The sequence below is a fragment of the Megalops cyprinoides genome, chromosome 3 (genome assembly GCF_013368585.1).
Source record: "Megalops cyprinoides isolate fMegCyp1 chromosome 3, fMegCyp1.pri, whole genome shotgun sequence".
Taxonomy (NCBI): Eukaryota; Metazoa; Chordata; class Actinopteri; order Elopiformes; family Megalopidae; genus Megalops; species Megalops cyprinoides.
This window is the reverse complement of record NC_050585.1, coordinates 41407692-41432241: the sequence shown is the minus strand read 5'-3', so window position 1 is coordinate 41432241 and position 24550 is coordinate 41407692. Positions and strand designations below refer to the sequence as shown.

The window sequence follows — 24550 nt, the reverse complement described above, 5'->3', positions numbered from 1 at the left end:
AGTGGATGGTTTTGCTTAACATGTGTTTGCGTGTGTGTGCATGCACATACTAACAGGTGTACATGCTTGCGTGGTGGTTTATTTTGGGTTCTGTGTGTACGTTTAGTTGCTGTGAGCAAAATATGCTAGCCACAATTTTCACACACACACAAATCCTACAACCAACAGCACTTTGTTTAAAACACATCTACTACAAGGTCATGAACAGCTGGGGAAGATGACACTGCTGTACTCTGAAAGAGAGGAGCGGGAAAGTAGAGAACAGGAAACCCAAACAGCATGCTTTTAGGAGTCAAAGTAGCCTTACAGATGCCAACAAAAAAAAAAGCGTGAAGGATGTTTGGGGACAGAGATCCCAGATGTCTTTAATGTCTAAGCGTATCACCGGTCTTTGATCAACTACACAGGGCAATGCTACAGATGAAGCTCTGTGCTGAGGATGTTGAATCTAAACTATGGATATGAGGAACAATTATATTACCATAATCGAAACATGCGTGTCGATTATGGATTGTTATTGTGTTTACCGCTTCTGATAATCATTGTTTGTTCTTTCTAAAATTAGGGGGCCAGCTGCCTGTGGCAGGAAGTGCTTCCTGAACGGACTTCCTGTTGGACATGGCCGCTGTGGTCTTACCACACTGCCGTCTCATCATAGCACATTCTGTTCCCGCTGTATAAAACGGCAACAAGACTGGAATGGCGGTATCAGCAAGTACGTCGGAGTTTATCAGCTTCTCCTCTGTTTATCAGTTAAAACGAAACGTCTGCCGCAGAGATGATGATCAACGAAGGAGTAGTATACAGAGTTGTGTGTATATCTGCAGATGCCATGCCATTGTGCCCATGATAATGAAGTGTTTGCTCTTCTGTAGTATTCACTCTTCTGACATCGTTTTGTGTGCTCACAATGCAATGTCAACATCCCATCCAGACCAACATAGGACACACTGTTACATTTTTCAGTTACAAAAAAAAAAATATTTATTTTTATTTCATTTTTACAAAACTTCCGTTCTGTTCTGAGGATTAGTTTTGAGAAGCCAGACTGTTTTAAATTCACATTTCACAAGCTGAATTAGTGTAGCTTAACCATGACATCACAGAGCCCTGGACTGATGGGATTAATTTAGGGCATTTTGCCTTACAGTGGTAAAATGAAGCCTCTTTTTATCTTTCCTTTTTACGTTATTGCTCTGCCAGTCTGATCCGCATTCGCATTGTCACAGGTGGAGCCCAGGGAGAGAATCCAGTCAAAGCCAAAAAGCTCCTTACAGAAAAATTCCAACCACTGGGCATCACATTCCTTTACCTAATTTAGTCTGAATAAATATCAGCTTGGACTGGATACAATAATACAGGAGGACGTTAAGGTTACTCAGTGTTGAAGAACTGGCAGCGCATTCAGAAAACAGACTAAGCACATAAAACTCTGAACAAATGCCACTATACCAGTACATAAATAAATAAATTAAAAGACGGATGGCATAAATAATTTTACAATACATTAGACAACAATGAAAATGTGTGGGGAAAAGGAAACTAAACAACACCACTGAATCGTACAACACACCATACAAAGGCCACGTGACTTTCTGGTAGAGCAGCACCGTTATTCTGATAGGACGCCACTTCCCTGTCTAAGATGTGATGAAGAAAGACATCAGAGCAGTACTCAGTTTTAACCCTCTCTTCACCCGTATCCACCTCTGAACAATCGCTCCCATTCGGTGACTTCAGGCAATCCATCTCATCCAATCAGTGTTCCAGTTTCAGACAGTCTCCATCCTAATTGGCTGGTGGACTCGCCCCCACCCCCCTCCCCCCCCCTCCCCCCGACATCCCTCTTCCTGCCTCCCGTGTTGTATGTCAGTCCTGTCGGTCTGTCGGTCGTTTCGGGGCGACAGACATTTGTGCCAGACACACTCACTCTCCCCTTCTCCCAAAACCGCGTGTTCCTCTCGGCACTTCTCCATTTTATTTTTGAGGTAGAATTTCCATCTCCTTGTGTGAAACAGAGAACATTGTGTATCAGGCATTACAAAAAAACCTCCCCTAGAACATAGACCCTGACACAGCATGAGCAAACTCTTTTTTCTGTTTTCATTGGAATTCTCAAATAAATGTAACCCCTGCCTTCAAACATAAAAAGCCTTTATATTAATGGTTGCCCGTTTTCTCAGGATATTTCAAACAGGCTCTCAGGTCATGACCCCTTCATAGCAAGTGCTCACCATTCTCTTCTTGCTCTTCAGTGGTGTGAGGTCGTTCCCAATTTGACCTTCTCCTCACTCTCCACATCATATTCACCTCGCTTGTGGTACCTGAAATGACAGAGAGTTTAAGTCCTCTGCCCAGGAAACCTTCATATGGAGGAGAATGGTAAATAAATAAATGAAAATAACTTCTGTGGTTACCACACCTTGTGAAGAACTGACACATGAGCAGATACAGTTTCATGTACATACTGCTGTTGATTCACTTTTATAAAAGTTTTGTAAATCGCTCTGGATGGCAGAAATGTAAACATGAATGAGTAATGGCATGCAGTTCCTGGCCACGCCAGATCTGAACGGGTGCATTCTGCCAGCCAGTCAGCACTTTGACAGTCTGGTGTGAGTATGTGTGTGTGTGTGTGTGTGTGTTTGGGGGCGGGTATCCCTGACCTGAGGGCCAGCAGGATGCCGATGATAGTGAGGCACACTAGGGAGAGCACCACAGCCACCACCGCCAGCGCCGTCGTCCTGTTGTAGCCCCCTTTCTCTTTGGCCACTGGCAGGCTGAAGAGGTGACACCGCTCCCCCGAATACCCTGCCAGACATCTGCATCAAGAGCCGACGAGAAAGGTGAGTTTGGGGGCAGGCACACACAAATACGCACAAACACACACACACACACACACATGACCACACACATACATACACACACATGAACACACATGCACACATACACACACACACACACACACACACACACACACACACACACACACACACATACCTACTCACACACTCATACACATGAACACACAAACACACATACACACACGACCACACACATACATACACACACGAACACACATGCACACATACACACACACACACACACACATACCTACTCACACACTCATACACATGAACATACAAACACACATACACACAAACATATACAGTTAACTCTGAAGTCATTACTGAGAAAGGGAGCCAGAGAGAGATGAATCTGAAACACATCCATACAAATAGCAGAGTCTGCTTATCATTACAGAGAGAGAGACACTACTAGCGGGGGGGTATTAGAGAGGGAGGCACTAGAGAGATGAGTTTGGAGCACACAGATACAGGCATACAGGTAAGCATGGAGTCTTTCCAGGGGAAGGTAGAGAGAGATGAGTCTGGATCACACATAAGGATACCGTTGAGTCATGAGTCTTTACTGAGAGAGATGAATCAGGGGCACACACACATACAGTTAAGGTCGGAGTAATTCCAAAGAAAGAGGTAGATATGTTTGGAGAATACACACAGATACAGGTGATTCTGGAGTCATTGCAGAGTGAAAGAGAGAGAATGGAGGGAGACGTGGGTCAGTTACGTCATCACTGTAGAGTGGTGTGCACTCTGGGGCCTTGGGCCTTGGGATGTTGACCAGCATGAATTCACACACACATTTAGAGGACTGGCTGTTTCAGAGCAAGCGCCACCATACAGGCCTGACTCCTAGCACTGCTTGATCTACCCTGTCCAAGGCACGTCTGCTGGCCTGCTGGGGGAATGGGGTTATTTTTACACCTTCATCCCCCATCTACCTCCCTCGCCCCCCTAATGGTCCCCCGCACTGCTGCAAAGTAAACACTCAGTGTCACAGCCTGTGTGAACCTCTGGCCCTGCACCGGAGGCCTGGTGCATTCTGGGATTGACTCTTTGGTGCCGATGTTTAACACGGCATTCGTGACACTCCCTCTCCCCTCGACCACTCTCAGCGGACCGGTTCTGGCCTATCCTGACCACAGCGGCTAGCCTTCCTTAGCAGATTTATGGGCACCAAGCTCCACAAATACAGGCCCGAGAGCCCACCACACTCCCTGCCCACAGACAAGACACCCACGCAGATAAGAGTCACACATCTGCTGTTCTGTGATACATAGCATCTGTGGGGACTTCCAGAAAGACAGCAGGGAAAGAGTGAGAGATGGAAAGAGACTGAGAGAGAGAAAGGAGAGACAGACTAGGATAAAAAGTCCTGAACAATTCCACTGTGTTACTTTTTGTTAATATTATCAATGTACGGTGTATATGAATATGATATACATATATCTGTGTGTAATTTTAATGTTAATAACATATATTTATGCATATATATTTGTCTTTAATATTATGCTATATAGGCCAGTTACATTTCATACTGTATGTGACTGTTTTGGCAACACTGTATGCTTTGGTTTGTATTGCCAATCCAACACGTTTGAACTGAATTACAAAGAAACATTGAGAGACAGAGTGACAGTGAGATACAAAGAGAAAGATAGAGAGAGAGAGAGAGAGAGAAAGCAAAAGAGAAAGACTCACATGCAGGATGGAGTGTGCAGGTCCTTCAGGTACTGGCAGACCCCATGGATGCAGAAATCCCTGTACTTCCTCAGGCAGGGGTTTCTCTTCCTGCCCTTGCCCTTCTTCCTGCCTTTGCCCTTCCTCTTCCTCTCCGTGCTGTGAACGATGGACGGGTCCTTCGGTTTGGTGGAAAACGCCACTGAGGGAGAGACAAGAATCATGTTGCTGCCTTTGCTGATACAATGCCAGCCGCAAATACACGTGGAAAGTCAAACTCTGAGTAGACCTGGGACACCACTAAGGTTCTGCAACACTGCTTTCACACGACTTATTTCCTGCAGCATCTGTAACATGTGCAACCCATACCACTACATCTGTATCAGTCTCAAAATAAACCCAACCTGGTCTCATGCTATTCTGCTATAAGCTTACAAACTCTTTGGCTGATGCAATTTACAGTTTTGCCACCTACATTAAAAAGCATTGTGTTGCCATAGCTACCAGATGCTCTCTGACCTAACATGCAACAGGTGGAAGTGCTGACCAACCCATAATAATCGAGGATTAACCGAAAAAAAACAAGCTACCAGTAGTTCTCAAGTTAATTTGCACTGCTGATGAATTAGCGATCCAATATCGTTTTCCCCAGAACACGCCAAACGTGTTTATTACAGCTGAAGCATTCCTGCGAGCTTTCGTTTTCAGCTCCGCTTAACTGAAACGCACCTGGGCATCTGCCATTCAGTGATTTCCCATATGCAAAAGGACAATAATACCCCATTTTACAACATACTTCGGCTCAAAAATAACAGATGTGTCCCAGGTCGCAACTCAAAAAGCCGATCTGATGCGCTTCCACAATAACGCTATCAACTTTCTGTTACAAATCTGAAGTCACTTCTTTCTATTTACACATTTTTAAAACGTCACATCGCGGTGTAGTGGGACCCAGTACGCTAGTTTAAAAAAACGTATTCCACCCATGTGTGTGCGCTTCAGTCCAGTTTCCGTACCTCTGGGGACTTCGACTTCATAATCCCCGGACAAATAATCTTCTTCATCCTCCTCGTCATAGTAGTACTCATCCGTGTTGCTGTATTCCAGATCTCCGTTATCGTCCGCACTGTCTCTTTCGTCCAGCGCCTGCAGAAGATCTATGACCGCGGTCTGCGCCGGCTTCGCGCTCTCGTAGCTGTCAACGGAGGCGCTGCTGGCCAATCTGGACACCACTGGAAAACGGAGACAACGTGTTATTTGATTTGAAAGTGAGACGTAACCTTAGCCAAAATTTCTAGCGATCAACACGAGGAATAAATCAGTGACTGTGCTAACCCTACAGAACCAGTGACAGACGCGCTGAACACGCTGAGGCATGTCCATGCCATTAAAGGCACGAGCTTTACATTCTAAGCCCGGACAATTTTGGTCGACACATTTCTGAAAAGTACATGTTTACTCTACCAGAGTATTGACTGGTGTCACTTCAGAACTTTCTCTGCTTAAAGGTTATTTCTTAAACATGAGCAGGTATGCTAGCTACAGATTTTCGCGTACAAAACGTGTATTTGATAGAAAATGACAGTGCACGGTATATACGGTCGTAAATACACACTGTACATAAAGAATGCTTTGGCAGATTGTGTTGACCTGCTTCTTATTTTAAAATCCGGGTTGAAAATCGTCTCGATGCACGTATGAAAGGCTGTTAAGGCAAGGCAAGTTTAAAATCATCGGTAATTAGCCAGCTACACGCTACAAATATTCTTCGTCTAAGTCTTATCAACAAAACGCTCCGTCCCCGGTTCTCTCTTTCTCAGGGTATGAAATTGAAAACCTTCCCCGGGCGACATGCGCCTGTTAAGATACAGCGCGAGCTGTATGCTGCTTCGCGTCTTGCCGCTTACCGAAACCATGGACGATCAAGAGCGCAATTCTCAGCAACTTCATATTTTCAAGTTCGCAAAAAGGAGTAAGTAAAGTAAAGCGTGTTCCAGTGTTTCCCCCCAGTTTCTGGAAAAGTAATGCCGCCGGGGTCCGCCTGTCCTCTCAGCTGCAGTTCGGTGTCAGTATCCTCGCCCCTGCGTGCAGCGCTGAAACCTCTCCCGGGGCGCGCCTCTTTGGTGGCAAGTTTCAAGTGCGAGCGAGAACGTCAGTCCCTGTCTGGCACAGGATGTCGGAAAGAGCACTTCACTGCTCTCCTCCAGCCACTTATATATAAGCTGTCAGTGAATCACGACCACGCCTCAATTAAAGAAATGCTCTGGTCGAGCAACAACAACGGCCCCCAGAGTAAAGGTCCTAAAACCGAATTTACCAGTGTGCAAATGTATTATATTAAATAAGACAATTAATGATTTGCATAGCATTCAGTTTTCCCCATATGCTTGTTCCCCCTCATGCTTCCCTGATACCTAACTACCGGCAATAATTTCGGACTAAACTTAAATTAAAATGCAATTTTTAAGGTTTAGCCTGTTTACCCTATACACAAAACCCAAGACGTACAGAGCAGCGAAACCACCAAAAAGGGAAATAATAACAATAACAATAATAATAATGATGATAATAATAATAATAATAATAATAATAATAGTGTACTTGCCTAGTTCACGGTAAATAAGACTACTTCTCCACTCTCAGCATTTTTGTGGAGCACGTTTAAAGAATGATGGCAAATGTAATTCAATGCCAAAAGGGTCTGAAAGTGAAAGTCACAGATTTTCACCAAATTCATTTCAATAGATATGCAGAATTACTGGACCTTTGATTATTTCCCCGACGGATATTTTTTATCTTCAACTCACGGAAATGCAATCTGAAATAGCCTCTGAAATATTACGCAAAAGAGTACATTGTCAGATTAACCATGAAGAGATTTGTGTTTGCTATACAGAGATAAGTTCCACAAAGAATGCACGAGGAATTTTCAAAGCTGTTGGTATGTCAACACTGTAAAACAAATAGGGAAACCGATGCAAGAAGGAGCGTCTCGCTGTCGTGGGTGAGTGACGTTGAGCCAAAACGCAGATCACTTTGAAATTAAACTTATTCATATAGTCGAAAGACGTGCACGATCTTTTAATCGGTTAAAATCCCCAGCAGCAACGTCATCCTTTACTTTACTTTAAAAGAAATCATGCACTGAAATTAAAATTGTTACACCACCCTCCCCCACAAAAACGCTCATTTTTAATATGTTTGATTTAATGTGCTTGATTGAGTTGAGTCTGTGCGTCTGTATAACTAATTGTAATATTTTATGAAACAAACCGGTAATAATTGTCACAGTACCTTAAAATAACATTTATCGTTTTGCACCGCGTTTTCTGTTACAGCTCCTCCGACTGCAACACATATAAATAAATCCCAGGCATCATTCCGCGTTCCTTTTTATTAATTCCACAAATAGCACCGTGGCAAATGCAAGGGCGTGAATCAGCGGTTCTCGGCCTTTTCGTCCAGGTTGCAATGTGGCACGTGTCCTTTCGAGGAAAACCACTGCACATCGACACTCCAGTTGGTCTCACACGTCATACCCCAATCATTGCATTTGGGGGCCAACTTTTTCCACAAAATTTGTGCATGCTGGCGTGTCAGTCTCGATTACATGTTGTTGTTATCTGGTATCCGTTTTAAATCCTTGTTTTGAATACAGTTTTTCAAAAAAATCTTGACACGCCCGGACATGTCTCGGGGAACCCTAGATGCAAATACGATATTTATAAGCAAGTCGAGGAACACTGGAGAAACGCGCGCGCTGCACTAACGTACTGCGGTCCTCTACCGGCACCTAGTGGTATTCACACACTCACAGCTTCCACGGTTTATTTGCAAGGCTAACAAAGGCCTACAAGTCGTTCAGGTTGAACTTACACGCGTGAAAAAGATGCAGTATTGTAATTATCGTGATTTGTATGTTTAACATTATCAAGACCCATCCCGTCTTCTAGATTCTAAGCATAAAGAATTGCTAGATCCGGCCGAGATGTCCCGTTTTTTTTAAGTTTTGTAAACTTAGGAGGCACCCTTGGCAGCTGTAAAGCGCAAGCAGAACGAGCGAGGTTGCAGTGTTTTGTCTGTGGTGTTCCAAAATGCAGTGACAGGGGAGACGGAGAGTGCTAAGTATACATGAGCGGTTCCCTGGCAGCAGCAGCTGGGCACCGATTCCATCACCGGCTTGAGAACGCGGGAGACCTTGAGGCTTTGGCGCCAGGGTCAGCCAAGGTGTCCTGGAGATTTTTGGTACACGTGGGCGTGCCAGCCCAAACAGACGGATACGAAGCGTGTCGTTGTCGCATTCCTGGCCGGTTCGGCAGCCAACTGGTAAATTACGCAGATCAAATGTCAATTTATAAAATGTATCTCCACGTTTTTTTCCCGCTTGGCTGAAACTGCCCTTAAAAGAATGTGTTGTTGTGAGCGTGAGCATGACCAGGGACCAGGGTACGTTTATACTTAACGTATTGCAACAATGTTTTATCAAAATAGATTAAACCTATGTAGTACAATATTTGACCCCTCCCCAACTATTTCCCCCAGTCACTCCATTATTTCTGAGCTGCATGGTAAGCAGTAGTGCTTATACAGCCACGTATGTTAAAATAGTGGACGGCGATGGATTTCAACGCCAGTTATACCTGTTTAGACACCCGTGTATTGGATCCTAATTTAGCAAGGACACGGTAAATGTTCGTTTGAGCCATTTTACACCCTAGCAGCCTCCAAGCTGTTTTGTCGCTATTTGCCATGTTATCTGTCGTAATCCGAAGAGTTACATTTTTTCCAGTTAAGTCGAGGTCATTGACTTCTCATACCTGAGGAAACGCCTTTGTGACTGTTACCCTCTAGAGATTTTCCCTTAGCCACCCCCACATCACAAATGTGATGACCACTAACATACTAGAGAGGGGCTGAAAGGACACCTTTGGTACTAGCTGTGCTTTCTGAGTGCAGAAACTCGTCTTCTGAGACCATGTTGTCTCAACAGCCACTTAGTAACTTCCCTGCAAGCAAAAACACTTCCTGGACACAACATCCATTCTTGCAGGGGTCAGGCCTGTGTCTGCATGTGTGTTCATGTGTAGACCGATTACCACAGTATAGCCATCCACGCGGCTGGGCACATCACCCAGCCTTCATTAATCCAGCTGGAGGTTCTAGCAATATAGGAGGCGATCAAAATGAAATATTCCAGTTCTACAGGACAAGTTGTGAAAACAACCATGCAGTAAGTTATACAAAGTATAAAGATGTTTGTCGGGAGTGGGTAGTGTTTCACTCAAGAGGTTCAGCAGTGTATGTACAGATTATCAGTGCTTTAGAGTTAGTTTCTCAGCTTGTGCCGAAGTTCGAGTGCTTAAAAATTAGTTTGGGCTCCTGAGGAGCATAGTGATCGAGTACAAGCTGAGAACTGCAATCCAGGTTTGATTCCAGCCATATCATCTGATGACCAGTGTCCCACAGTGGCAAACTGGCTTCCTTACACAATAGAATAAACTTTACAGACCATGACAAGTGAACTCATTTGAGCACCACACTGCAGTACACAGACACACATTAATGTGACAGGTTTATTTACTATGCGCAATACAAGAATCACAAACAAAAGACCATGTAACAGAGAGGGATTGGAACTTCTATCACAACAGAAGAAAGGATTAAAATTATTTTTTGCTGTCTGTATTGCGTCAGTTAGCCCCACCCGCCCCCAAAAAACATGTAAAGGGTTTTATTTTTTCCATTTTTAAAAAAAGGCAATTCAAACATGCTCATTCACAATATAAAAATTCCAAGTTCACACCAAATTAACGGTCATCGGCCTTGAGAAAAGTCTGGAAATGTTTGCAGCCCCAGGGAAAAAAAAGCAGTCGTGTTTGGATGCTATTTACAAAAAAAGCATGTTTAATTCATGCACTTGACAGAAACACCACACATCAGTCATTCGGGGCTGAATTCTACAGATTTTTTACCTACGGACATAATGTGCAGGGAACCAAGATACCCATGGTTTTAGCCCCTCTAAAAGAAATTCTAAACACCCTGGCATCAGTCTAAGCAAAGGAGGGGAGGGGTTAAAAAAAAAAATCAACTCTTCCCCATCAAAACAGTCCCTTGTAGCCCCTTCCCCTCCATCTCACGCAAGTGTTCTAGAAAACAAATTTTAGCCCAGCCCCCCGTTCTGTACAGAATCTCAGCCCCTCTCCGACACAGAGCAACAGTCAGCAGCTCAGGGGGGTGCTCAATCTTCAGTGCTGGCACTCTGGATAGCACCGCCCCTGTCCCCCACCCCAGCCCCGGCCCAGGCTCCTACATGCCCCACCCCGCTCCCATGCTCATACCCCCATTCAGCCCGTTCATCCCCACTGAGCCACGACTGCCGCCGCCATAGTAACTGCTGCTCATTCCGCTCTGGTTACCTGACAGGAGAGAGTAATTCCCACTTTAGGACCCTCAAACCAGTTCACGAGAACATATCATGAAAGGACAAATATTTTACAATTATGTTCTAAAATAAATGGCAACACCCATTCAGAAGGGAGAGGAAACAGGAAAAGAAACAGAAGTCGTCTTAGATAATCTCCTTCTGATTTATGGGATGTGCAGTGGACAATAACCCATGACTGCATCCTATTCACAATGCTGGGAGTTTACAGTGCACATCAATTCGGTTAGCCAAATGAAATAAAATTTCCTAGGGTGGAGAAGGCCTTTTTAACTGTCTTCATTCAAGGGAAAGCCTCCAGGAAAAAAACTGAACATGAGGAAAATATTAAATAGGGCATCAGATCAAACAGCTAGGCCAAGAACACTGAACATTTAGCCCCTAGCATCAGGGGAGAGCTGATACTCACTGTAGTCACTGTAGCCTCCCATGCTGGTCTGACTGCTGTAGCCCCCACTGTAGCCAGTGCTCAGCTGCTGGCTGCTGGGCCCGTAGGTCGACTGGTTGGCTGAGAACGCAAAAAAGAAAGGTTACAAAAGAGCATCTCTCACTATTCTTTAAATGTTTTATGACATTTAAGAATTATAGAAAGACTGACAAAGCAGACCACCCACCACCCCGTCAAAAACCACACCATCCTTTTCCCAGCAGCCATTGTGGAAGACTAGCTCCTCCCCCAACTCCACCTTAATCCCCATCCTGCCCTATCATGGTGAAACTCACCCATGGCCCCCATCATTTGACTGCCGTAGGATCCATTGTTTCCTCCTGCAGTGGAGTTTAGAAACAGCTCAACATAGCGGTGCTCTGGAAGAGAGAATGAGACAATCAGTGATCTCACAACTGCCAGTCAACTTGATACCATGGCCAGTCACATTCACTGCTTAAAGAGCAAACAACCCCCCCACACACACACACACACTGCAGACTCACGCATGTTGGCTTTGTCCTTGGACATGGCGGCCACCGCGTCCTCGTGGGTGGCAAACTCGACGTCTGCCTCGCCAGTCACACGCCCATCGGGGCCGATCTCAATGTGCACACGCACGGGGTTCAGCGGGGAGAAAAACTGCAGAAGGAGAGACGGCATTAACGCGAGCTCTGGCACACTTCCACAGATCTTCCGCTCCTGTGTTCCTTTTGTCCTCTTGGTACAGTTGACAGCAAGTTCCAGTGCGGACTGTGTTCCTATCCGACTACAAATGTTGTGATTCAGACCACACCTCTTGTTCAGGAGTGTTTTTAACAAGCCAAATCAGAACAGTAAAATGTCAAACGATGGTGGAGATAGGGCTTTCAGTGTGAAGGGCATCAAACTATCTGGACAAATTATAGAAAATCTCTGGTACTACTATGTGAGAGGTGAATGAAGGTGGTACTCTGTGAAATAAAATAATTTTCCCTGTAACTAATGCCATGACAGAAAAAATTTGTTACAACACTACGACCCTTTAAAGTGATGAACTTCCAGGGCTGCAACCCTTTTGTGAACAGAACATGAGGAGAACCAGCAGGAAGACCTGTGATGAGTATGTGATAAGACTGTGTTGGGCACTGTCTGGGTGAGAGGACTCACGCTGTAGATGTCAGTCTCTGTAGCTCGGTATGGGAGCCCCCTCATGTGAACACAGTGACCAGTGGTGCTCTGGAAGGAGGAGCTCCCATCACCATAGCGCCCATCTGACACACCTACAGCAAGAGAGGAAACGGGGAGATGCAAACTTATATTACATACACTTCTCGCAAGAGGGGAAAATCTTACATTTATACCCGGAATAAACCTCTTTGAGCAATAAATCCCTTGTCCTCAGAGAATCCAGTGAAAGCAAAAGGAATAGAGCAGAAACACCTTCAGTAAGGTAGGCATCAAGAAATCTAAATGGCTCACTGATTTGAATCAATCATGGTGCTCCACCTACGGACAGCAAAGCCTCACATTCATCCCACCCCCTTTCCCAAAAGAGGTGGAACATGAAAGAGAAAGGGGGAACTGAGAGGAGTAACACCATGAAAAACACACTCTCACCGGCCTCACCTCCGCCATAGCCGCCGCGGCGCATCCTGTCGAAGGAGCCTCCACGGCCCATGCTGTTGTAGCCGCGCCCGCCCCCGGGCCGGTCGTAGGGGCCTGGCCGCTGCATGCCCATGGCCTTGCGGGGGGGCTCGTAGTGCGTCCGCACCTCCGCACGGCTGCTCTTGAAAATCTCGATATACCTAAGAGCATGCAGACTGCGTTAGCCAGGGTGTTAAAGCTCAGGACAAGCTAAAAATTCAGCAAGAATCAATATGCGTCTACACCAACTGAGCTACTCTGAATGTGGCGTTACTCATTACAGCTGGTCATTCAGTGTCTTATACTGGTCAGTTTTAAAATAGCTTGTAGGTACTGAACCTCACAACCATGTCTTTATATTAAAGTTAAGGACTATCTTTATATTATTTCAATGTGATATCTTAAGTGAAACGTTTCAATAAAATAAATCCATATACAAATAAATGTCATGTAAAATTTGAGATTGACCTTCATATTCTGATAAATTAAAATGAAACTTTTCTTATGGTTACCTGGCAGTAACTTAAGCATCAACATTACGTTCTGTGTCAGTGGCATCTTCCCTGACAATGCAAGACAGTGAGGTCGCCTGTGGTACCAGAACCCTGTTCACCTCGAGCTGCTCGGAGCATTACCTGAGACTGTCGGATCCAGGTCGCCGTGGCGAGTGGGACTCTTGCAGTTTTTAACACCAGTGTGGTTCCTGTGCTGCTATCTTAGTGCTTAGTGCTGAGTGACTGCCTTTCCCATCTAACTGGAATCTATAACAATGACTCAAAGACCAACCCGGGTCTCCCATTACCCCACGAATGGGTGCGCTGCTTATGTACTGACAAACATTCACGTGCTCTAGAGAACTAGGATGACTGATGTGTCAGTGTTGTTCAGGCGTTATGAATAAAACTCTCCCCACATGAGGATCTACAAAGATTTTTACCTGTCTCTAAAAGGACAAACATTTTCACTGGCTGATTAAAACTGTCATTTGATAGTGATGTAATCGCGACGCCTGAATGCCACTGAGACAGCAGTCACACTTGTGATCCTGAACAAGTGACGAGGTGATTATCAGAGCTTTACTGTTCCCTCCCCACAGAAACAGGTAATTCAGGGGGATATGGAAAACTAAGATCACTACAGTCCAACTGTATATACACAGTTCACTAAAGAGTTTTCAAATAATTCCATGATTCTCTGGCTTCTATAAATGTGCTTTCTGGAAGGAAATGGAACTGTACCCTTCTGTGGAAGGGCTAAAGCAGGCAACCCTGCTGCCAGATAAGTTTATATTCAAGTTACATTCACCAGACAATGGCATCACTCAGCACTAATACGAGAATTGACACTCGGGCCGATTTGACGAGTTGCCATTCAAACTAACCACTGTGGTGCTTTGCTCTTAACTTTGGGGGACAAACTCATGCAATTTATGCATGAGTAGATATTTTCAAATTTATACTCTTACGCAATTTCCTGATTTAGGGAGTGGTACATCTGTCACACAGCATTGACGGCATGAAAGCACAACAGGGATTAGGCCGAACAGCCCCCTTTCTTGTTCTAAAACAGTGTTTTATTCCCACTGAGCATGTGAGCGACCTGCTCGTGTAGAGATGCACGTGTGCGCCTCTTGTGTGTGTATGTACATGTGAGGTCCTTGTTATGTACCGTTTACCGTGAGCAAGTAGGTGATTGCAGCAGTAGGCAGGTGTATACCATAAGAAAAGCAACGTTTTTTTTTTTCCAGCCAACCAACCAACCAACCATCCCCACCTGTGCCCTATTCTTTCCTTGTGTTTCTTTAGAGCCTTTTCAGCTATATCCTGTGAAGCAAACTGCACGAAGGCCTCCCCCGTACTCCTCCCCTGGAAGTCCACCGGCAATGTTATCCCATTTGGCACGATTTCCAACCCTTCAACCCAAGGACAGATAACCCCAGCGGGGGACATATTAAATCACATGCCCAATCACAACCATCTCTTTTTCTCTAATGTTTTTTGCTTTTTCTTCTCTTAAAACTGAAAAAAACAAATTTAAAAAATAAAGTGAAAATAAACAAATTAAACAAAACCTGTAATTATTATATGTAAAGGAGGTGAGAGCTGCTCACTATTGGTTTACTAAACTGAGGGAACAAAACTGGAGACTAAGGAGAAAAAGCATGTCTAAGTGAGCTCAGGCCCAAAGTGACTTATCAGTGTGTGTACTGCAAGTACTGGAAGTGCAGAACCAGCAGGCTAGTAGACAGGCAGGGTCCATGCACACCCACCGTCAAGCTTGGTTCTGCCTGAGTGAATCGGGTCAGAACTCCCCGGGTCTGCACAGGGACTAAGCCATAATGATTTCACTTTAACAAAACTATGGGACACCAGGAAAAAGGGGCCAGCAATTAAATGATGGAAAATGTTAAAGATTTGACCTGAACCATAAACAAAAAAACAAACAAAAAAAAAGAGCTAACTACATGCAGCAAATAATATCCCAGAAGACAATTCACAGAGAAACCACTCAGGGTTCCAACAGGAAGTGAGCTTCAGAGAGATGAAGGAAGAGGTGGGGGGCCCCCCCCCCGACATACCTGAGAAGAACTGGACGATTTCCTCCTTGCTGCAGCCGAAGGGAAGCCCTCGGAGCCTCACGAGCCCGTCCCCCTCTGTCTCGGGGCAGTTCGGGCCCGTGTGCTTCATCACCCAGTCCATCTCCACGTTGTTGGACTTGAACACTGCGGAAGAGCAGACGCACCGAGTCTGTCACTGCCACCTCCCACAAGTAGTGGCTACGCTTCAAAACAGTGATTGTGATGTATGCTAGTATACCTGGCTTTTTTTTGTCTAGTCAGGTTGCACAAGTTAGCTTGTGGTAGGGCTTGAATAGTGTCACTGGTTTGGGAGTGTTAGCCTGGTCTGACACTGTTGCTCATTCAACTTGAATGGATACATTTGTTCAATGTGCTGGAATTTGCTCTGGATAACAGCATCTGCTAATCACTGATTCTCAATCCTGGTCCTGGGGCCCCCCTGCTCTGCCTGTTTTCCATCTTTCCCTGCTCTACCTACTTGACTGAACTCATCAGTAGCACTTTTGATTAGCTGAACACAACTGATTTAATCAAGAGCATGTTAGTCATTTCAATCAGGTGTGTTTGGAGCAAAGATAGATAGAAGATATACAGGACAGGGGGGCTCCAGGAGTAGGATTGAGAATCACTAAATGAATGTAATGAAATCTTCTCTTCCATCTCAGACCAGATTTATACCTTTCACTACTTTTCAATGGTTAAAGTGCAAATATTTTCACTGCTATAACAGGGCAGCAGTGTAGCATATTGGTAAGGAACAGGGAGGCTAACCCAAAGGTTGCTGGTTCAGTTCCCTGCTGGGGCACTGCTGTTGTACCCTTAGGCAAGATACTCAACCCAGAACTGCTTCAGTAGATATCCAGCTGTATAAATAGATAAGTAAAAACTGTAACCTATGAAAGTTGCTCTAGATAGGTGCTTCTGCTAAATGACAAATGTAAAGCAATGAAATATTTTACACTGGGCTTTTTTTGGAAATGGAACTGCCTGGTGGGTTGGAGAACAGCTTGACACAGGTTACTTTCAAAGGCTACTTTTTTTGCACATGCTGCTGGCAGAGATACCAATGACTTAGTAGTGGATTTCATTTTGAGCCCGGTAAAACAGCCAATTTGTTAAGAATTTCAACACACTGACACTAGCAATCTGAAGTGTCAACCTCAAGTTCACAATAGAGGTGGCTACACACTTAGAGAAAAAGTACCCAGATGTGGGTACTTTAATTATTCTGAAACCTCTTGACACTTCACAATGAAATATTTTACTGGCTTTTAAAAGAAAGTATGACCCATCCTTGGCAAACACTTGTTACACACATACATAAAATTCACTATGCTGAGACCATACTGTCATTAAAAAAAGCATGCACAAACACAGACACACACACACCTTCCACATATCTGTGCCCCATTGTTTCTCTGTCTTTCTTGACTGCGATTTTCAGGTCCTCCTCCGACTCCAGCTCCACAAAGGCTTCTCCACTGGGCCTGCCCTCACGAGTGTATGTGAAGTGGATACTCGTGCCATTACTTGCAATTTTACAATCTGAAACACACACACACACACGCTCTGATTAAACACTGATTGTGAACAGCACATGTACAGGCACCTGGATAAAGGGCTGCCACTCAAATCAAAAGGTTGCAGGCTTGATCCCCAAGCGGGGACACAGCTGTTGTGCCCTTGTGCAGAGTACTGAATGGCAGCTGTGTGAATGAAAGAATAAAAAGTATTCAAAGAGTAAGCTACATAAGTGAGTAACAGCTTCGACTCGGTGGATCAGGGCAAGCAGACAAGTGGATCAGATCAGCGGGGTGACAGTGCTGAAGGCAATCTAGCATGGGGTTCACCCTGAAGGGTGCCAACAGAGGATCATGGGATATCAAATTAAATGGAACAACGTGGAGTAGCATTTACTGCAGAGTTGGAGGAATCTTTCCAACCTTGTGAGAGGCAACATGGACACATGTGGCATGTGATGCTGAGCTGAGAAATTCACATGGCTGTACTGGCCACTTATATCTTAGTGAGTTTAGAACAGTTCTACACTACAGTGTGATGTATCCACTTCAGTATGCTATTGCACAAAGCTCTCCGCCCCCAAATTCAGTGCAAGAAACGAAAGTTATACTTCCTAAAAGGATACTCAGCTTTTGCTGAATCACATTACCGTCCGCTTGAAGATTTAACCAGGGCTACGCATAGCAAAAGGCAATTTACGGTGAAGCAAGGCGTGCTCAACAGCTCTTACCTGAGAAAAACCTCTGAACTTCGTCCACAGAGCAAGACCAAGGCAGACCCCGTATGCGCACCACGAACCCCTCCCCGTCGGCCATGCTCAAATACAGCAAGATTCCTTAGTAGCTGTGAGACAACACATTAAAATTCAATCAAAATGGCGGAAAAACGCCACCTTACATTCATTCAACACATTCCATTGCTATAATGGTTCAGACTATGCAACTAATGGACAGTCGTTTTGTGAAAACAATTAAGAATTTTCATTTAACTAACTGACCAAACAATTAGGTGTTTTATTTATATTGCATGTAGTGATCTAGAGAGTGGACCATTTATACAAGAAATTTTTCCCCTGTTGGATGTAACAGAGTTTGTTAGGAAGATTAATCTTTGCCAAACAAAGGATCGTTAAAGACATTCATTCAACCAATGTAAGCGCTTAAACGGAGCGACATAAAAAATGAAAACACTGTATTACGTAAAGTTGCCAGAAAGTCGGTACACGCAGCAAAAATAAGTAATTTTTTTCAGCGACAGCCAGCAATAGTTGCTTCCCAGCCGAGTCCCTAGCCATGTGCATACTGCAGCTAAATAGCTAGCTAGACATAGCAAGGACCAAGACTCCTTCCTCTCCACTTGCATAATCTGAATAGCTAGCGAGCTACCAAAGTCTATGTATCATACATATAGTTGCCAGTTTGTTTAGCAAATGCACTTTTGAAAGCCAAATCAACATTTCGTAACTAGGATTTCATAAATTAAGCACCTATACTGGCCTAATGGTGAACAGTTTGCTACCTACAATACAAATATCCCAACGCTCCGATCGCTACCCTAGAAAGCTAGCTGATCCGTATAATGGCCATACGATGCTCTAACTTTTCCTGCTTGAAAAGGCCGGGCTCCTGGTATGATTTCTACAGACCAGTTAATCTAACCAGCTAAACATTCTTCTTGCGGTTAATAAATTGCTAACTAGCTAGATGTTGCGGGATGATATAGTATGGTAGCATTGGCCGGTTAACACAGGCTAACCACATGCCGCCTCGCCAATCTTTCCGACATTTTAAGTTGCACGCTAGGCTAACTGAATAGGCTGCTCTAATTAAAGACAGGCTCGTCCAAGGAGATAACTATTGTAGACGAATTCACGGTTCTATATCAACTTAATTAAAAATATATTCATTTGGAAAACTGGTGATTTCGGTGAAATACTTCATTCACTTGCTTAGGAGATATTCTTTAATTGTACCGATGCTAGTCAGCAAACCCGGGACGCACTTCGCAAAAGGAAACTCGCAGACAAAGACACAGCTAGGCCTCGAAAATACAGCTACAGCATCGCTAATACCAACAGTGGAAAACCTTTAAACTGAACTATCCCTATCCAGAAAATATTAGTGATCACTAAGAGAGGCGGTAAGAGGAGAAGTGAACTCAAACGTTGCATACAACTAACTAAAAATAAAACATTACCTGATAAGTTTGATTTTATCGGTGTTGCAACGTCCGGCGTGGCCGCACTTCTGAGCGCTGTAAAAGCCTGTGTCCGCACGCATGCGCAGTTCTGTGTTACTTACAAGTCAGTTATCACACCCGGGATGACGCAGGCGCGCACTACGGTTGCCAGATTTGTCAAATTCCGGCAAAAAATCCCACACTGGAATCAGAATCAGAACTTAGTTCATTGCCAAGTAGGTGGCCCTTACAAGGAATTTATTGGAATGATGGTGCTCCATACAAATATAACACTAAAGTACAATGAGTAATAAAAGCAACAAGTATTGAAAAACAAACAAAGCTAAAAAAAGACTGAATACAATGTACAGTAATACTATCAATATAATATAAAATATATTAAAAGAGGTAGAAAATATACTGAGTATTGAAATGTAAAATGTAAGATGTGCAAAACGGAACAAACAGATGACTGAAGATTTTAAATAATGCAGACATAGTGTACCAGATATGCAAAAATGCGTTTGTATGTGTACAGAGTCAGTGGTGGGGAGGAGAGGTTGGGGGCAGAGTCTGTTTCAGCGGGGGTCAGGGGGCTTGTTGATGAGTTCAGCTACTAAAGAGAAGAAGCTGTTTCTGTAGCTGTGTGTGTACACACGTATTATCAATATCAATACGCGCCAATAATTCAGGTTATTCCAAACAAAATATATTAGCTTTTTCATTTGTATTGCTGATATATAACAGATGCTCTAAATGTTAACTACCCGAATAAAACGTACGTCGTCTCAAAGACAACATAATAAAAAACCGATGTTGTGGCACTTTACATCATGCAAATGATAGTAACGAAAAAATGAGGATTTATCATCGGGCAACCCCACTCTGGTAGGAAGGTCGGTTCGACTTTCACGTGGGTGATCCGAATTACTGAGTTGTAGCCGAAATTGTCTAACTGAAATGACGGTGAATATTCTAACAAAATTATGACAAACAGTAAGTAATGGTATTTATTCAATCTACCTTACAGTGGCGTTTTAAGTTAAAATTTAGCTGTTTGCTTGCTATCAAACCAGTCTTTTTATAAGTGAAGAGGGTTGCTGAACAGAAGTTAGCGCATTGCTGAAACTTATTATAGGAGTAGAACATACGTTTGTTCTGTCCCCTACGTATTTGATTATATATATATATAAGAGCACCCCTACCAGGCAAGAACCTATATGTGATAACAGATCGCTTAGGTACCTAGCCAGTTACTACGGCAGAATAATGTTACCGAGCTAGCCGCCGATAGCATGTGGTTTGTAAATGACAACATAACGTTACAGCTTTCTTTCTACCAGGCGGACGGGTTATACAATAACCATTTTTTTTCTAGTGATTTGTTCATTTGATTAATTGGATGATTTTAAACAGTAGATTTCTCTCCCTCGCAAACACGGTTAAAACGACAAATGCATGAGCACTTCTGAGAAACATTTTTAAACTGCGTACACGCTCATTGGTTAAAGCTGTAGGCTCCGCCTCCGGAAATAGTCATGGAACAGCGCTGTCATTCGACTACAGCCATTGGCGGCAATACTTAAAGCTGGTTTAAGAGTCGCGCCAGATTTAAAGCGCTATAATACCTGCCTACATGGTGCTGAGAGCACGGCTTGTTAGTTATTTCGCCAGTTATACGAATTATATTGCTTTGGCATTGATAATTTTTAATTGGTTTTAACCCTTTTTTTACGGTTACAGGTTTTAGTAGGTAATTACCATTTTAATCAGGATGGCTACTCCTCCCAAGAGAATTTGCTCAAGCCCAAGCTTTGACAACAGCTTTGAAAAAAGAACGAAGAAAGTTTCCATTGAGGGAAATATCGGTGAGTAGGAAGATGCTGTTGTGGATTGATGGTTGATTTGTACTTAACGTCAGATGGCTTGCTAGATGCATGTTTTATGCCTCGATTTTCAAAGTACAGTCCTTTAGGCAGAGGGCTACTGAGTTGGTTAGCTCGAGCTAAATAATCTACCAGAATGGTAGTGGTCGTCTAGATTGGATGAAAGATTGAAGATTAATACAATCTTCCACCCAATGGCCTTTTCGTAGATATATATTTGTATTTTTATTTTGTGTGTGTGTATATGTATATATATATATATATATATATATATATATAGTTTTCACGAACTGTTGACTTTGGTTTGTGACTGGAAATTGTGTTGTTGGCGCCAAAAACGGTAGACTTCCCCCAGTATTTCAACTGTCCGAATTAAAACGCATAGTTTACCTAACTTGAGATGTCTGTACATTACGTGGATGTCTGGTTGGCTCAATCTATATCTTTACTGTCAATAAACGTTCGCGGTTTTTTGTACGCTTTTCAAGTATTCTTCCAAAAGCTGCGCGTTTTTCATTTAACGTTCTCTACCACCGAGTAATGCCAGTGACAGTAATGGATCGAGCGTTAGAAAGAAAGAAAAACGAACCTCTGTTCTGTCCGCAGCTGCAGGGAAGTCAACATTTGTGCGTATTTTGGAGAAAGCGTCGGATGAATGGGAGGTGATACCGGAGCCGATCGGCAAGTGGTGCAACGTGCAGACCACAGATAATGAGTACGAGGTAAGCAGAAAGTGCGTTCCCGTCTGAACTTTTATTGCCACGTTTTCAACACGGCTAGCTTTGCATTTTAAGTGCCAGTGTTTGCAGCCTGACTCTACCCTCCCCCATAAATCTCCAGGAGCTCAGCACGTCTCAGAAGAGCGGGGGAAACTTGCTCCAGATGTTGTACGACAAACCCAGCCGGTGGTCCTACACGTTCCAGAGCTACGCGTGCCTGAGTCGCGTTCGCTCCCAGCTGCAGCCTCCCTCGGTAAAGCTGCAGCTGGCTGAGAGACCAGTCCAGTTCTTCGAGCGCTCTGTGTACAGCGACCGGTGAGCGAGCCTGTCTGTTCATTTACATTACTGGCATTTAGCAGATGCTCCTATCCAGAGCGGCTTACACAGGTTACAAGCTTTCCGTTTATACAGCTGGATATTTACTGAGGCAATGCTGGCTTAAATGCCATACCTAAGCATGCAATAGCAGTGCTCTCGTAAGGAATTGAAAGGCAGCATTTTGGCTTATGAGCCCCACTATGCTAAACTCCCACCATGTTTGCATTTGACTCTGCCTGCCTGTTTGTCTGTCAGTAAGGTAGCAGTGTCTCTGGGCTCACGTCCGTGCTGTTGTGCCTCCTCTCCAGGTACGTGTTTGCCTCCAATCTGTTTGAGTCGGGAGACCTGAACGAGACAGAATGGGCCATATACCAGGACTGGCACGGCTGGCTCCTCTCCCAGTTCGAGTCGCAGATAGAGCTGGATGCCATGATCTACCTGAGGGCAGACCCACAGGTGAGTTGCACAGTTGCGTACTCTGATGTACCTGGGCATGTTGGGTTGTCACAGTACTCGATGTACCGATGCTGCCATTTCTTGAGGTAACTGGAACAAGGCGATGGCACAAACATAAGATTGACACAACTGTAGGACTCGCGCCCAAAATGCAGATTCGTTGCTTCTGAAAATGAGCTGCAGGCTTTCCTTTAGGTTCAGAACATGTTGGGAAGGCCCTGTCAGACCAGTGCGTGCTCAGATTTAGACTAACCTAACCCAAAACACAGCCTGCATATTCCCATGTCTGGCACATTTTGATGACATCTTTGTGTGTGTGTGTGTTGCAGAGGTGCATGCAGCGGCTCCATCAGCGCGGGAGAGAGGAGGAGCAGGGCATCCCGCTCGACTACCTGGAGAAGCTGCACTACAAGCACGAGTGCTGGCTGCACCACCGCACCACACAGTGAGTTACAGTTACTAAGACAGGAGACAGGCACTGCAACTGTGGGAAGTTTCCTGGGAAGGGTAATGCATGTGGAGTGGTGTAATATAGTAACTTTGATGTAATGGGGTTGTGTCTGTGTGCTGTATTCCACAGTGTGGACTTTGAGTACTTGAAAGACCTCCCCATACTGGTCCTGGATGTGAATGAAGATTTCAAGAATGACAAAATCAAACAGGAGGCTGTGGTGGATGAGGTAGGTGTGGCAGGGGGAAGGGAGAGCATTTTTTTTTTTTTTTTTTTTTTGCCATTTGTTTGTGCTTGTGTCTGCTTCTCAATGCCTGCCTGTTTTTGTGTCTGTTTGTGTGTGTGTACTTGTGCCTTCAGACATGGGCAGTCTTATCGTCCTCACTCCGAGAACCTAACAGCTGCAGAGATCATTCCTTTCATTGTGCCTGTACTGAAGGAGCCCGCTGAAGCACTGATTCCCACTCTTCCCCTCCCCTCTGCAGGTGAAGGAGTTCCTCAGCACGCTGTGACCCCTGGTGCTCTCCTGTCCTACACAGAACGTTCGGATGGGGTGACGCTGCACCTGCTGTAGTTTACCGGAAAATACTTGAAGGTGGAGAGCAGGATGGATGCTTCCTCTGCAGACAAGGGTGTTCTGATTTCGCGTTCGGCACTGAAAGCAGTACCAGTAACTTACATTATTATTTTTTTGTATTGATATTGGCTGTGTAATGGATTGTGACAGCTTTTTTTAACGCAAATGTCATCTTGAATGTTTCCTCGGAACTCCCGGAATGTGTACATACTTTATTTTGAACATGGTCTATATGGTGCACCACTGGTGTGTGGTGCGGTTTTGAATGGTAGCTTTTTTTTGTACAGAGATGTATTTATATTGCTGTTACACTGCATTAAAGCTTGGCTGCTGATCTGCATCCTCATCTTGTCCATGTGGAAGATCACTGGGGTCTTGTACTGAGTGGCTTCCCACCTGGGTAGATACAGCACAGACACTGCTGTTACTTCGGGCCGTCCCCAGCAATTATACAAAATACTTTTCCATCTTAAATTGCATACAAAGCTGTATGCAGCCCCAGAGCGACTCGGTCTCAAAGAAATGCAATCTTGTAACTCTTCCCTCGTGATATGGCTGGTATTCCCTCCAGACATGGGTTTATCTCCTTTAGCTACTAAATCATTGCCTTGAGATTTTTTTCCTCCTCTCAATGTCCCCTTGCAGGGGATCCATAAGCTTGTGATGTCAGTTTGTTGCTTTGATAGCTTTGCCTGTTTTCCCTCTTTATCCACATTTCATCTCAATGTCCTGAGTCTTGATCACCTGAAAAATTAGTGTGGGATGATTGCGTGGCTGTTCTGCTGCAAATTCCTGCTCAGTACAGCCAGAGGTAAAGATGCACC

At 44.3% G+C, this 24550-nt stretch overlaps 3 protein-coding genes across 4 annotated transcripts; 1 reads left to right on the top strand and 2 right to left on the bottom strand.

Annotated features, from left to right (window-relative positions):
* Positions 1-1840: 1840 nt before the first annotated feature.
* LOC118775358 (proheparin-binding EGF-like growth factor) lies at positions 1841-6718 on the bottom strand. Its single transcript, XM_036525243.1, has 6 exons — positions 6452-6718; positions 5561-5776; positions 4566-4746; positions 2667-2822; positions 2235-2324; positions 1841-2004 (listed from the first exon to the last, which is right to left on the bottom strand). The coding sequence occupies exons 1-5, from the start codon at positions 6492-6494 to the stop codon at positions 2252-2254; spliced, it is 669 nt and encodes a 222-aa protein (XP_036381136.1). The 5' UTR covers positions 6495-6718; the 3' UTR covers positions 1841-2004; positions 2235-2251.
* Positions 6719-10437: 3719 nt separating this feature from the next.
* Positions 10438-19415, bottom strand: LOC118774910 (heterogeneous nuclear ribonucleoprotein H-like). 2 transcript variants are annotated; one of them, XM_036524501.1, is made up of 11 exons: positions 19338-19415; positions 17872-17984; positions 17010-17165; positions 15621-15764; positions 14816-14954; positions 13025-13203; positions 12566-12678; positions 11923-12058; positions 11713-11796; positions 11399-11497; positions 10438-10963 (listed from the first exon to the last, which is right to left on the bottom strand). In XM_036524501.1, the coding sequence occupies exons 2-11, from the start codon at positions 17954-17956 to the stop codon at positions 10854-10856; spliced, it is 1245 nt and encodes a 414-aa protein (XP_036380394.1). In that variant the 5' UTR covers positions 17957-17984; positions 19338-19415; the 3' UTR covers positions 10438-10853. The 2 variants fall into 2 exon arrangements, with proteins under 2 accessions (XP_036380394.1, XP_036380395.1); XM_036524502.1 differs by having other exon boundaries at positions 10894-10967.
* An 826-nt stretch (positions 19416-20241) lies between these two features.
* On the top strand, positions 20242-23719 carry zgc:110540 (deoxynucleoside kinase). The gene is made up of 8 exons (XM_036525338.1): positions 20242-20315; positions 21063-21187; positions 21812-21927; positions 22046-22239; positions 22551-22698; positions 23028-23143; positions 23279-23378; positions 23635-23719. Exons 2-8 carry the CDS (start codon positions 21094-21096, stop codon positions 23659-23661), a joined length of 795 nt encoding a protein of 264 aa, XP_036381231.1. The 5' UTR covers positions 20242-20315; positions 21063-21093; the 3' UTR covers positions 23662-23719.
* Positions 23720-24550: the final 831 nt, after the last annotated feature.